This window comes from Micromesistius poutassou, assembly GCF_964030765.1.
Source record: "Micromesistius poutassou genome assembly, chromosome: 18".
NCBI lineage: Eukaryota > Metazoa > Chordata > Actinopteri > Gadiformes > Gadidae > Micromesistius > Micromesistius poutassou.
The window spans coordinates 9379759-9394758 of record NC_140288.1 but is presented as its reverse complement, the minus strand read 5'-3'; the positions used below and the strand labels follow the sequence as shown (position 1 = coordinate 9394758).

General features: G+C 47.5%; 1 protein-coding gene across 1 annotated transcript in view; it reads left to right on the top strand.

Annotated features, from left to right (window-relative positions):
- The window catches only part of LOC311363346 (voltage-dependent calcium channel subunit alpha-2/delta-1-like), a 57351-nt gene that overhangs the window by 34801 nt on the left and 7550 nt on the right, over positions 1-15000 (top strand). Inside the window, 10 exon segments of the mRNA XM_084483295.1 lie at positions 3726-3857; positions 4126-4195; positions 4944-4994; positions 6913-7012; positions 11493-11651; positions 12340-12444; positions 12622-12700; positions 13066-13115; positions 13375-13407; positions 13409-13467. Coding sequence (XP_084339421.1) covers positions 3726-3857; positions 4126-4195; positions 4944-4994; positions 6913-7012; positions 11493-11651; positions 12340-12444; positions 12622-12700; positions 13066-13115; positions 13375-13407; positions 13409-13467 — 838 coding nt within the window.

Sequence of the window (15000 nt, the reverse complement as noted above, 5' to 3'; positions counted from 1 at the left end):
GAGGGAGAGAGGAAGATGGAGAGAGAGACAGAGAGAGGGAGAGACGAAGAGAGGGAGACAGAGAGAGGGAGAGGGAGACGGGGAGAGGGAGACGGAGAGAGAGACGAGGGAGAGACAGAGAGAGGGAGACGGAGAGTGAGAGAGGGAGACGGAGAGAGAGACGGAGAGAGAGAGAGAGACGGAGAGAGAGACAGAGAGAGGGAGACGGAGACGGAGAGAGGGAGACGGAGAGAGGGAGATGGAGAGAGGGTGATGGAGAGAGGGAGACAGAGACGGAGAGAGGGAGACAGAGAGAGGGAGACAGAGAGGGAGACGGAGAGAGGGCGAGAGACTAAAGGGTGTTTGTTCTTTCTTTTCTCCTTCTTCTCTCCTTCACCTTCTATCACACCCTCATCTGGCCCACCACTCCCCCCTTCCTACCTCCTCCTCTCCTCTCCTCTCTCATCCCTCCCTCCAACCCTCTGTCCTTTTCTTCCCTCTTTCCATCCCTCCCTCCTTACTTCCCCACCTCCCCCTCTCTCTGCCTTTGCCTCTGCTCTCCTGTCGATTTCTCCCTCTCCTCCCCCTCTCTCTCCTCCTCTCCGTCCATTGCTCCCCTCCCTTCCTCCGACCTTGTCCTCTCCCTCCCTGCCTCCTTCCTCCCTCTACCTCCTTCCCGCCTCCCTCCCTCCCCCTCCCTCCTCCTCCCTCCTCCCACTCTCTTCGTTTACTGTTGATTGGAATCTATTCCCCCTGCTGCTCCAGTGTGGGTGGTCCGACAGGAGTGTGTGTGTGTGTGTGTGTGTGTGTGTGTGTGTGTGAGAGAGAGACGGACAGAGCGAGAGAGACGAGATACAGACAGACAGACCGAGAGAGAGAGTCAGGCGTGGCAGGGTGGCTGAGGGCATTACTCAACTCTGTGTGTGTGTGTGTGTGTGTGTGTGTGTGTGTGTGTGTGTGTGTGTGTGTGTGTGTGTGTGTGACAAGCAGCAGCAGGATTATTGAGTGGACGGTCCTCCTTGATGTTGTGATTATTGGGTTCCCTGCCTGTCAGCTGCCTGCTCTGTAATCACGGAGACGCCCGGGCAGCGAGAGCTCCTCGCCCGCTGCCAGCGAAGGCACAACACAGGGCATGGTGTCGGGCACCGCCTGGTACCCAGAACCTCCTCTCCTCCATCCCTCCCTCTTCCCCTCACTGTCCTCCTCAGATGTACTGATGGACCTTATTAACGGCCTACCCTAGAGACACTTAATCAGAAGTACCTCGTCGTGGTGACGATTAATGCAGCTGCATAGCGTGACTCAGAAACACAATGAGATGTAAATATGGACTCAAATTGCCATCTATGGGTTGAAAGCCCTCTAGTGCATGAGTGACCTGTTTCATGATCCTTTTTATTCTTATTATTATTATTGTTATTATTCGTTTATTTGTCAGGGACAATGCTGCGCACATTATTACATACATCATTTGTAAAGGTTTCTAGCCAGTTGGCTTATTTGCAATTTGCAGTCCCTGGTCAGACCTTTCTAAAAAAGATAATCCAAATATCATTTTTTAATTAACTACATAGTGTGAGTTACACAGTCATGCAGCAGATAACATTTCCAGACTCATGACCACATTACATGAGCAGTGCACTAAATGCATGTGTGCATTTTGGTTACCAGGCGAGCAGGGAAGCCCAGCCCCTGCTTAGAGCCAGTATGGCCGCCAGGTGATTCCAGGCAGATGGATCTCCAGGTGACCGAGTGGCGATGAGGCGGGATGGAGCCTGACGCGGTCAGAGGATGGGAGGAGTGAGGGTGAGGGATGTCCTGGTGACTGATGGGTCCCTGGGGGAGGGGGAGGCGGGGTGGGGTTAGTTCCTCATGACCCCGGCCTGATGGATCCTCTCTGTCGCTCGTTAGTGATGAAGTACTGGCACACGGTGGAACTCACACACACAAACGCATGCAGACACACACACACACACACACACACACACACACACACACATGCATGCAGACACACACACACACACACACACACACACACACACACAAACGCATGCAGACACACACACACACACACACACACATGCACGCACGTACTCACACACACACACACACACACACACACACACACAGGCACGCACAAACATGCACGCACATACTCAGAAACACACACGCACAGACCAATCCTACTGAAATGTACATTGTAGTATAGCTAAGCAGAAACACACACATTATTTCTCTCACGAAAACAAGAAACACATGTGCATGCGCACACAAACACACACACATTGCTACTCAACTTAACACTTAAGTATAGGTAAGCAGAAACATTGTTTCCTTCCCACAAACATGCACACGACACACACACACACACATTCCCACTCTGTTGTACACTGTAGTATAAGTAAGCAGAAACACACATATTGTAATCTCCTTCACGACACGCAAACATACAAACAACAATAGAAACATTCCTATTTAAACATACTGTCAAGTGAATACACACACACTCTCTCTCTTTCCCTCACTCCCTCGTTCCCCGCCACACAAACAGTACAAACACTTTAGCAGAGTCTCCCGGGGGGTGAGATGGGCGACTGACAGATAGGGGTTGCCAAGGCGATCCTTCCCTCTGGGGGGCCTGGTCCAGAGACACTGATGAGATGGACGTGTCCAGGCTGCGCATGCTTTGATTACTCCCATCCGCTGGCTCACCTTTGATCAGAGAACTCTTTTTTTCTCTGCCTCACTTCCATGCTTGTTTCTTGTTGTGTGGTTGGAGCCATGTGTGAGTGCAATACAATTTTGTTTGTGAGTGTGTGTGTGTGTGTGTGTGTGTCTGTGTGTGTGTGTGTGTGTGTGTGTGTGTGTGTGTGTGTGTGTGTGTGTGTGTGTGTGTGCAATTGCGTTTGTGTGTGTGTGTGTGTGTGTGTGTGTGTGTGTGTGTGTGTGTGTGTGTGTGTGTGTGTGTGTGTGTGTGTGTGTGTGTGTGTGTGTGTGTGTGTGTGTCGTGGTTTAGAGCGTCTTATTGGCTGTCGGTAACCATTTCTGAAATAGATGTCCAAAGCGTGACTTTTATAACCCTATGTCTAGACACACACTGTTGTTGTAACCATACTAAAACAGACACAGCTGATACATCTTTTCGACATACAGACTTTCTCGCCGTAGAATCCAGTGATGAATGGAAGCCGTTAATAAGATGTTTGGTGAGATGGCGTGGGCCATGCCATCTCACCAAACATCAACCAATACATCCACGCCTTCTGTCATACACCTTTATACTTCTTTGAATGTCATGGCAACGCAGTTCGGCAACATCCATTCAAAGCAGTTCCAACAAGTGATCAGCGAGGACACAGACTGAGACAGACACTCCCCCCTGACTCAGACCACACGCAGATGAGCCTTGGGTCTCCAACGGACACCAGCCCGGGTTCCAGCCCTTAAAGTGTAACAGTCATGCTCGGCTATCCTCTTATATAAGACGGTACTATGATGTACATATGATGGCTGTGGAAGAAATCTGGTCTGAACTTCAATGCAACAATCTCTTTCAACAAATACCCCTAACACATATTTTGACCTGTCACCATGTAACACGATGACTCATAATGCTGTCGTTCTTCCCTTGCGTGCGTGTGTGTGTGTGTGTGTGTGTGTGTGTGTGTGTGTGTGTGTGTGTGTGTGTGTGTGTGTGTGTGTGTGTGTGTGTGTGTGTGTGTGTGTGTGTGTGTGTGTGTGTGCAGCCACCATCGTGCTGAACGAGCTGAACTGGACCGAGGCGTTGGAGGACGTGTTTCGCCGGAACAAAGAGGAGGACCCCTCCCTGCTGTGGCAGGTGTTCGGCTCTGCCACCGGATTGGCTCGCTTCTTCCCAGGTGATTGTCTCTTTAGCCAATCAGAGGACTGTCTCTGTAGCCAATCAGAGGACTGTCTCTGTTGCCAATCAGAGGACTGTCCCTGTAGCCAATCAGGGGACTGTCTCTGTAGCCAATCAGAGGACTGTCTCTGCAGCTACTCAGAGGTCTGTCTCTGTAGCCAATCAGAGGACTGTCTCTGTAGCCAATCAGAGGACGGACTCGGTCAGGCCCATAGGACACCATTGATAGGTTGTTTAGTTTTGTTTATTTGAATCCCACTACCCAGCCTCCCCCTGGATGGATTCGAGCAAGACCCAGCAGAAGATTGACCTGTACGACGTGCGCCGGCGCCCCTGGTGAGGGAGATTCATATTATTATGGGATAGAGGGAGTAGAGTCTCATTAAAATGCCTGGTGTTACTGTCGTTAGTGAGACGAGTGCAGTCCAGACTCACGGAGCGCACCTGTCCTGTTTGTTGAACACACACTAATGCAAACACATGCAAACGCACACACACATATTCAAACAGATACACATCCACTCAAAGACACACAAATACACACATGCATGCAAGCACAAACATAGTTGGACGTATGCATGCACACACACACAAAGACCAACACCCATTTTAATCTCATCAGGATGATTAAAGGGTGGTGGATTTCAAAGGGTTGTGTGCACAAAAGCTTTGTGATGCTCTGTCAGGACAGTCAGCAGCACTCCTTTTCCGGTGATCTCATCACGTTCACAGTACCAGACACCCACAGGATGGGGCTGTAAACTGTTTTCATGTTTCTTGTGTTAATTGGGGGAAACATTAAGGGTGCGGTGCCGGTACAAATGAGATGAAGGCGTGATTTATAGAAACACAAACACAAAGCGATGTTCACTTTCAGCCAGACACGCAAGGATGGTGAGCAAAGTGGATATTAAACATGGAAATGGAAGAAAGTTTAAGGGTTTTTCTAATAAAGACGTGTGTGTGTGTGTGTGTCTGTGTGTGTGTGTGTGCGTGTGTGTGTCTGTGTGTGTGTGTGTGCGTGTGTGTGTCTGTGTGTGCGTGTGTGTGTGTGTGTGTGTCCGTGCGTGTGTTGACTCACCAGGTACATCCAGGGGGCAGCCTCTCCGAAGGACATGCTGATCCTGGTGGACGCGTGAGTGACGACCTTGTGATTCAGTTTGTTTATTTCTACGGTCAAATCCCGTTTCACTGGAACACGCCAGGAGAGATGAGGGGGAGTTCACTGTGCTCTCCACACTCGTCCAGAGTCCAAAAACGACCACCATTTAGTCATAATTCCAACTCTGTTATTCGTAGCCTCACTATTTTCCCCTCTCTTTAACACCTGGAATTGTAGCAGACCTTTAGTGTAGCATCGACTGGAGGCTCTTTCAGTGTGTGTGTTAGAAGCGGTCGCTGAAGTATGCAAGCGTCACACCACTAGCGTACATAACATACTGCCGATTATTGATTATCAAGCTTCCTGCTTCGGACACCTTCAGATTGAGTGTGATTGATAGGTTTCAATCTGCCACATCCCTTCTAAATCAGCTCTGTATTTATTACAACTATATATTTTTTTCATCATCCATAAAGAAAAAGTAATTCAGCGTGATTAATCTCATAGCACCGGGGGATATAGTGCACTCCAGAATGGATTTTCTGGCGTAGCTCCAAGGACTAAATGACAAAGCAGTTCTGTGAAATGTCTGACCTTAGCAAACTGAAGTTGTAGTTTCTCTTAAGAAATTATTTTCCAAAATGCCAGACAGAACACAGCTTTCAATTTGTATACTAATTAGCGGAGATACTGTGAATGCAACTCAACTCGTGTCATTATCGTGGGCTAACGATGTTAGCATTTCATTTCTTGCTTATTCACCATGTATCATGCTTGTCTTGTTGCCACACTTTAAAGCTAAATTGATCTCATTAATGACTCATTAAAGGGTTTTTACAGTGTGTGTGTGTGTGTGTGTGTGTGGTGATGCATCAAGAGATGTGCGTGGATGGGGTAAATTATCCATCCATAAGATCAATTATTTGATTATAAGTAAGAGTTAGTGAGTATGGAACGCGTTCTGAGCTAGAAGACTTAAGAGGAACCATAAGGCTCTGCTATCCCAGCTCTGGAGAGAACTGCTTCATCAACTATTATTGTGATATTGGAAAATAAATGGTTTATGTTGATGTTGTCGACATGGATTTTTTTCACATCATCATCATCATCCTGTTTTCATTCATCCAGGCCGTCATTTTCCCTCTCCAGAGGGCGGGGCCTGTCTGACTCGTCGTTATCGTATTAATCGTCCTAACCACACAGAGCGGTTCTGGGCGGTTCTGGCCGGCCGCACTGCTTCCTGCCACGTCTTCTCCGGCCTTTCTGGTCTCTTCTCAGAGGGCACCCCTCTGAGACACCGTCTGAAGCAGTACTCTCTTACGTTGGGAAACGGCGGCATGGCGGCCGCCCCTTTAACACCGGCTCACTGTGGCCTCCCCTTTAACGCCGGCTCACTGCGGCCTCCCCTTTAACGCCGGCTCACTGCGGCCTCCCCTTTAACGCCGGCTCACTGCGGCCTCCCCTTTAACGCGGCCTCCCCTTTAACGGCGGTCTCTGCGGCCTCCCCTTTAACGCCGGCTCACTGCGGCCTCCCCTTTAACGGCGGTCTCTGCGGCCTCCCTTTTAACGTGGGCTCACTGCAGCCTCCCCTTTAACGCGGGCTCACTGCGGCCTCCCTTTTAACGTGGGCTCACTGCAGCCTCCCCTTTAACGCGGGCTCACTGCGGCCTCCCCTTTAACGCCGGCTCACTGCGGCCTCCCCTCTAACGGCGGTCTCTGCGGCCTCCCCTTTAACCTGGGCTCACTGCAGCCTCCCCTTTAACGGCGGTCTCTGCGGCCTCCCCTTTAACGGCGGTCTCTGCGGCCTCCCCTTTAACGGCAGTCTCTGAGGCCTCCCCTTTAACGCCGGCTCACTGCGGCCTCCCCTTTAACGGCGGTCTCTGCGGCCTCCCCTTTAACGGCGGTCTCTGCGGCCTCCCCTTTAACGGCGGTCTCCGCCCTCTCCCCGTAGGAGCGGCAGCGTGTCGGGCCTCACCCTGAAGCTGATCCGGACGTCGGTCAGCGAGATGCTGGAGACCCTCTCTGACGACGACTACGTCAACGTGGTGTCTGTAGGTACACACACCACACACACACACCACACACACAGCCTGTCTGTAGGTACACACACCACACACACACACCCCACACACACAGCCTGTCTGTAGGTACACACACCACACACACACCACACACACAGCCTGTCTGTAGGTACACACACCACACACACACACACCCCACACACACAGCCTGTCTGTAGGTACACACACCACACACACACCACACACACAGCCTGTCTGTAGGTACACACACCACACACACACCACACACACAGCCTGTCTGTAGGTACACACACCACACACACACCACACACACAGCCTGTCTGTAGGTACACACACCACACACACACCACACACACAGCCTGTCTGTAGGTACACACACCACACACACACACCACACACACAGCCTGTCTGTAGGTACACACACCACACACACACCACACACACAGCCTGTCTGTAGGTACGCACACCACACACACACACCACACACACAGCCTGTCTGTAGGTACACACACGACACACACACGATACACACAGCCTGTCTGTAGGTACACACACCACACACACACACCACACACACAGCCTGTCTGTAGGTACACACACCACACACACACCACACACACAGCCTGTCTGTAGGTACACACACCACACACACACCACACACACAGCCTGTCTGTAGGTACACACACACCACACACACACCACACACACAGCCTGTCTGTAGGTACACACACCACACACACACACCACACACACAGCCTGTCTGTAGGTACACACACCACACACACACGACACACACAGCCTGTCTGTAGGTACACACACAACACACACACGATACACACAGCCTGTCTGTAGGTACACACACCACACACACACACGATACACACAGCCTGTCTGTAGGTACACACACAGCCTGTCTGTAGGTACACACACAGCCTGTCTGTAGGTACACACACAGCCTGTCTGTAGGTACACACACCTGCTGGAGTCACTGCTCCGACACCACGGCCAAGTGTCACTATCCACGTTTCAATATCGCCATTTAAAGTCATAGTGTCGTATTTTTTTGTTGTTTACAACCGCATGCCTTTTCATGCTTATACACTGATGCATGCTACATTGGTGGTGTGTGTGTGTGTGTGTGTGTGTGTGTGTGTGTGTGTGTGTGTGTGTGTGTGTGTGTGTGTGTGTGTGTGTGTGTGACTTAAAATGGAAGTGGAAAGGCAAGTGACCTCTTTGAGCTAATGTAGCGTAGTGACATTAGCTGACAAATCTTTATCATTTGTGTACAATCATTTGTGCTCAATTTAGTTTGTACATTCTGTGTGCTTTAGAGTGTGTGTGTGTGTGTGTGTCTGTTTCTGTCTGTACATGACCAACAGGAGATGTGAGTGTGTGAGACAAAGAGTGGGAGGGAGAGAGTGCATCTCTCTGACCTCACTGTGCGAATATCCAGGTCCAGCGAACACCCCAAGGGAATGGATGGGAGCGGGTTTATGAATATATAGAATGGAAACCAGCGCCCCCAGTGGCTCAATAGTATTACTGCAGGGACACACATTCAGTAATATTAGTAGACATGTCCTTTTACTGACCTGAAAGAAACAGGAAATTAATAAGTAATTAAATACACAATGAAGAACACTTGATACAGATAAGGCTCTTTATGAAGTCATGTTCTGTGCCTCCACATTTTGATACAATAGAGGGTTTGAATTATGAATAGAATTACCTTCTTAATATATAGATCAGTCAATCAGAACAAATGTTAACCTGTGTCCACTAACCCATAACAGACTCATAACATGTAGCCTTTTTGCATTAAGTGAAGTCAAACACAAAGCCTGATTGTTTCCATCCAGCCTAATGGGTCATTCCCCTTTCACATGAGACCCATATTTCCCCCAAGGTTCCTTCTCAACAGTATTTCTGAGGGCTTATTTCAGATCCTGTGGTTGTCTCTTGCTGAGGAGTGGCGTTCCCTCCAATGAAATGTGAAGCCTTTTGAACCGTCTGTTTAACCAGCGGCGAGCACTCAGATCAGGACTCTGAGATCCTTTAGTGAACGGAGCGCTATATAGACCACGTCTGGTCTCCCCTTCTTGTTTTGTTTTTAATTTTATTTTTATCCTTTTGTCCTTTCTCATATTGCTCGCTTTCTCCCTCTCTCGCTCACCCACTCACATCCCTCTCTCTTCTCCTCTCTCTCTCTCTGCTCTCTCTTTCCTCTCTTCTCTCTCCCCACCCTCTCTCTCTCTCTCTCTCTCTCTCTCTCTCTCTCTCTCTCTCTCTCTCTCTCTCTCTCTCTCTCTTCTCTCTCTCTCTCTCTCTCTCTCTCTCTCTCTCTCTCTCTCTCTCTCTCTCTCGCTCTCTCTCTTTAATCTCTTGGTCAGTCGGGTAAACCTCACTACGTTACACTTAAAGCCGCGGTCCTGTTTGAATCCTCTGATAGTGTTCATAGAGTTCAGGGAGAACGGAGCCCCAGGCTCAGACTGGTCTGGTTCAGAGGACTCTGATTGGGTAAAGCCATGCCATGGCCCGCCCCTGGATGAACAAAGCATTTTGTCACGGCGGTTCAAGGGTGTGCTTTTCTTTTGAGGTACATGTAGCCAAGGGGCCAGAAATGTAAATTATGATGTATCAAACTTTTTAGCATAATTTCCTGTCCTCATATCAGCCCTTGGATCTTCAGAGTAACTGATTCAGGAAAATTATGCTTTCTTTTCATAAAGAAATTAAAAAGCGAGCTTCCAAATATTCTGCAGATGTCCCGAACTCCCAGATCTCTCCCTGAGCGTTTGTTCTTTCCTCTCTTCCTCTCCTTTCTTCCTTGGTAATGGACCTGCACAAATGCTTTTTTCTCCTCCTCCATTTAGCTTTTGATATGAATCCGGGGCGAAGGGGGGGGGGGACATTGTGTATTTTCTAATTACATTTTCTTTCCATTTCCTCGATAAAAGTGATGGCTTGTGTTTTTGTTTAGAGCGGTCCGACCAGTTAACTCAAAGCCCTGTTGACTGCTAATTACATTACAGAGAGAGAGGCTGGATGTAAGTATATTGGTGGCTCGGGGCCAGCACTGCACAGAGAATCTCCTCCATTGTACTGCAGAGATTTCAGTGGGAGATGCCACTGTAGTTTCTCAGCGGTGCGGGGGGGGGGGGGGGTTTCAAAGCGGGGGTGGATGTCGTCTGAACTCTTCTTGGTTTTCAAAGTAAAGGCCAGGACATGTAAATGCAGTAAATGTCACCAGGTATATTTAAATATTTGATTTCCTCTTTCTTTATTTTTCTTTCCCTCCCTGTTTGCTTTCTCTCAAATGCAGAATCATGCACAAAAGCATCGCAGCAGATATATCCACGTGTGTGTGTGTGTGTGTGTGTGTGTGTGTGTGTGTGTGTGTGTGTGTGTGTGTGTTATTGTATTATAAGTTTGTTATCACACTTTCTTACACACATTAACAACAAGACAGTATAAAAAAGTGAAAGAGAAATGTGTTGTTGAATTCATGCCTAAATCAACACCCACATTGCGTGCGGGAGTGTGTGTGTGTGTGGGTGTGTGTGCAGGTGTTGAGCATCGTCATTAATGGTGGCCTGCAGTTTGCTGGGCCAGATGTTTGTTATTAATGAGCCATGTCTCACCACCCTGTAGAGTGCATGTGTGTGTTTGTGTGTACATGAATTAATTGCTATCCATCTGTGGCTCCAGAATTTGGTTTATACAGTAACTCTTTGAACACTGCAGTTGGATCTTATTCAATTTAACTTTTACTTTAAGCCTCTAACGTTGGTGACGTTGTCCTCACTGTCACTGCCATGTTGTCGTTCATTGCCTAAATTGTTTCTCTATTTTTACACCCTCATGTCACTTCTCACATTCCTGACCTATTTGTTCCTACAAATCCAATGTGTTCCACCCTCAGCTCCATTCGGTTTGTGTTATTCAGTCAAAATTCTGTTCAAATTGAAATTCCACATCCAAAATACTATTAAATGCATGATTTAGGCATTCAGTCATGAATGAATGTTTAGAGACGTTACGTATACAGAAGACTAGATGTCATTAGTCTGAGATGTTACATAAATGAAGTGAAACATCCCATTTCACTCCTGGCTTGTCCAAAGCATCTCTCTCTCCCCACCACATATTTAAATCTTGCATTACCCCAAATATGTGTGAGTGCCTTCCCAATGCCCCCTTATCCTAGCGTTTCTTAAACCATGGCCAGACAACGCACGGAACTCTGGGAAAACTCTGAGCACGATCCTTACGTCTTCACAAAAGGATCCAGAGTTTTCCTAGTGTGTGTTCTCCGGGTCCTAGATTGTGTTTCGGGTCCCGAAATGAAACCAAAAAAAGCTCAGGACCCCCTTATCCCACCGTCCTTCCCGTTCTTGCCGTCTTCTTCTCCCTGAAAACCCCTGAACCTTGACCCCCTCCCCCTCCCCCTCCCCCCACCCCTCCCCCCCCCCCCCCCCCCCCCCTCCAGTTCCACGAGACGGCCAAGGTGGCGGCGTGCTTCCAGAACCTGGTGCAGGCCAACGTGAGGAACAAGAAGATCCTGAAGGAGGCGGTGCAGACCATCACCGCCAAGGGCATCACCAACTACCGGGGGGGCTTCGAGAAGGCCTTCGAGCAGCTCGCCCTGGTAGGGGGGGGGGCATGTGTGGCGTGATGGGAGTGTGTGTGGGTCTGTGTGTGTCTGTTTGTCTGTATGTCACTGTGTGTGTACGCGTTTGTGTGTTTATGCCTGTCGTGTGTGTCTGGTTATTTTTGTGTCTTTTGGGAGGAAATGGGAGTGGACAATGTGCGGACCATGGACTTCTTGCTAGTTGTTTTTTGATGGGTTAATCCGTTCAAACGAAAATGCTGAATTGGTTGTGATTTGAGGAGAGAGAGTCTAGACTAAAATGTCACCACAGCTTCAGACCTTCTAACGTGAGCCAAAAGCGCCCTCTAGTGAGCTTTTCAACAGAAAACATTCTTCCTTTTTCCTGGCAGGACACACAATCCTAGCCGGGAAAGGGAACAGGTCTGGCTCTCTTCACTCTCTTCACAGAATGGAGCGAGACTGGGATCACTTGTGCAACAGCACGATAGATTTGCTTCCATAACCAAACTTATATAAAAGACTGTTGAATGTCGTAATGGAAAGTTCCGAAGTTAGTTAAATGTTGTGTTGACATTTTTCTTTCTGGATGTTGTCTCGCAAAGACTGTTGATTGAATTGTGGAATATGAGATGAAATAAATCCCATAATGTTGTTTGTGTGTGTGTGTGTGTGTGTGTGTGTGTGTGTGTGTGTGTGTGTGTGTGTGTGTGTGTGTGTGTCGTAGATGAACGCATCCCGGGCTAACTGCAACAAGATCATCATGCTTTTCACTGACGGAGGAGAGGAGAAGGCAACGGAGATCTTTAACAAATACAATTCTGACAAGAAGGTAGGGATAAAAGCAACGCACACACACACTCACACATTCACTCACTCACTCACTCACTCAAAAGTGACCTACCCCTGAATCTCTAACTGCAGGAATTGTTTGGTTCTTCTGTTTTGTAAGACAAAAACAAAACTAATCCCATCCCCCCGGTGGACTCTGTGTTGCTTGCCTCCACAGGTGCGTATCTTCACATTCTCAGTCGGGCAGCACAACTACGACAAGGGACCAATCCAGTCGATGGCCTGCGACAACAGAGGTATCACAGGGGTTTGCTGGCTTCAATCACAACCAATACACTTCTAACAATGTCCCGACACACACACTGAATGTATTCAAAGTGTACAAACACAGTAGTAGTTGAAGTAGTTGTACCAATATTAATATGATGTGTATATATATAAATATTCAAGTGTTGATTAAATATATAACTTAACGCTTTGGCTGATGGCAATTCAATGCAAATATAAAGCTGCCTAAACCAGTGAGTTAGTCTACTCATATTGTGATATATCAACCCATTTTAAAACATATTCCTATATAGAGGCACAGATATGATGTTTTACATTATTCCATTTTATTTTGTTGAATTTATATTTGAATGTGATCAATTGTTTGTCCCAGGCTACTACTACGAGATTCCATCAATAGGTGCCATCAGAATCAACACTCAGGTAAAACAAATGTGCTAACAATTGTGTTTGCAAATGTGTTGAAGTACCTGATATTTTCTTCCCCCCCCCGCCGCCCCCCTCCCCCACCTCCCCCCAAATAATGCTCAATGCACTATTTAACTTTGTCTGCTTGACTTTGGCCCTCTCCTTATAAAAATATAAATTCTGTGTTAAGTGCGCCCTCTGGTGTTCATATGGTGGATGTACATGCAACAGTGTTCCCTGACCCCCTCTCCTTCTCCTTCTCCATGTTGTGCAGGAGTACCTGGATGTTCTGGGACGACCCATGGTCAAAGGCCGGCCAAAAGTCTAAGCAAGTGCAGTGGACCAACGTCTACCTGGACGCCCTGGTGTGTTGAATGACTGCACACAGTTATGCATTAAATGGACTACGTGTAAAAAAATCTGTAATACCCTCTCAATACTGACCTCTTTGGCCGGTAAGTGAACTGCAGCCTGCCCAAGCTCACGCGTTGAGCACTGGAACGCAACCACCAGGGCTTGAGACAATGATAATCATAAGCTGAATTTAGTTATAATGATAAATAAACATTAGCTATAAACTGACATGGCGTGAGTGGGGCACAATGCATATCATAATGAACAGACATTGCTGTCATTATCCTCTCTTAGACGTCTCTCTCTTCCCTTTCCTCGAGAACCACTCCTGTTCAAAGATAATATAAATCTGCCTACAGAGTGAGAGTCGGGGAGGGTCAAATTGTTTAAGTCAAATGACATGTAGCCCCTTTAAACCTTTATGCCCTCATGTGTATATTCATGGCACTCTCAGGTGTATGAATACGTATAAATGTCTCAGGTTCATACCTGATCATACATGTCTCAGGCCGTCCATTGTTTGGTTTGCTTGTGTTGAGCAATACAAGATCAACTTTGATCCGCAATAGCTCCAGACATAGTTAGACATATTTACAAGAAAATGTTTGGGTTGTATGATGTACTGCATGCAGCAGGCCCGAAAACATGTGTTCTGCAAGTGTCGGCAAGTTGAAACAACCACGCTAAACTGCCAAACACAGCCTTGTTTTCAGTTGTTGTTCATCGCATGACACATTTCCTCCAATATACGAACATTTACATATTTATATCGTTGGTTTGCTTATTACGTAAGCCTTCGAGGTCTGTGTCGGCTTGTGAGTGCCAGTGTTTGTTGTCAGAGATTATATCTGTTGCGCTGAGATTGATTTGTCGGCAACCATCAACAAGTAAGCACTTAGACACAAAGCTAACCAAAACAGTGATCATGTGAACATGTCATGTAGAAGTGATTTACGGTCTGTGATCTTGGAGATAACTGAGTGATCCTTTGATTGGCCTCCCATCCACGTGTAATCTAATGCCAGCCAGCGGTCGCTCTGAGGCTTTTTCTAAAGGTTAGGTGTTTGATTTCCGTTGGTTTATTATTTCAAGTGTTTGATAACATCCTCCCTCTCGGTTTTCATTTTTTAAGAAGCTTAAACTATTCTATGTGCAGACACAAAGACAGTAGCAGTAGTAGTAGTAGCGGTACATCGTAACTTAAAGATTATTTTTGCCTGCCAGAGCAGAAAATTCTACTGTCCAAGTAAACGTTTTAATTTGTAACTCTTAATCATATTACGGGCCTAATGGTCAAATCTATCTTCGTCCAAATCTAGTAGTAGTAGCAGTAGTAGTGGTGGTGGTGGTGGTAGTTAAAGCAACAATGAGACTACACGCTAGTTATTCCTAGTCTTTACATGAGAAGGTGAGGTTTATGTACGTTTCTAGCGACCCCGTCCTTGCGTTCCTCCGGCCTACCGGAGACGGCCATGTTGTTCTAGAACCTTCTGTAGGTAGGCAGGTAGTCAGTTGTCCCCTGTGACAACTCTGGGGTGTGTGTGTG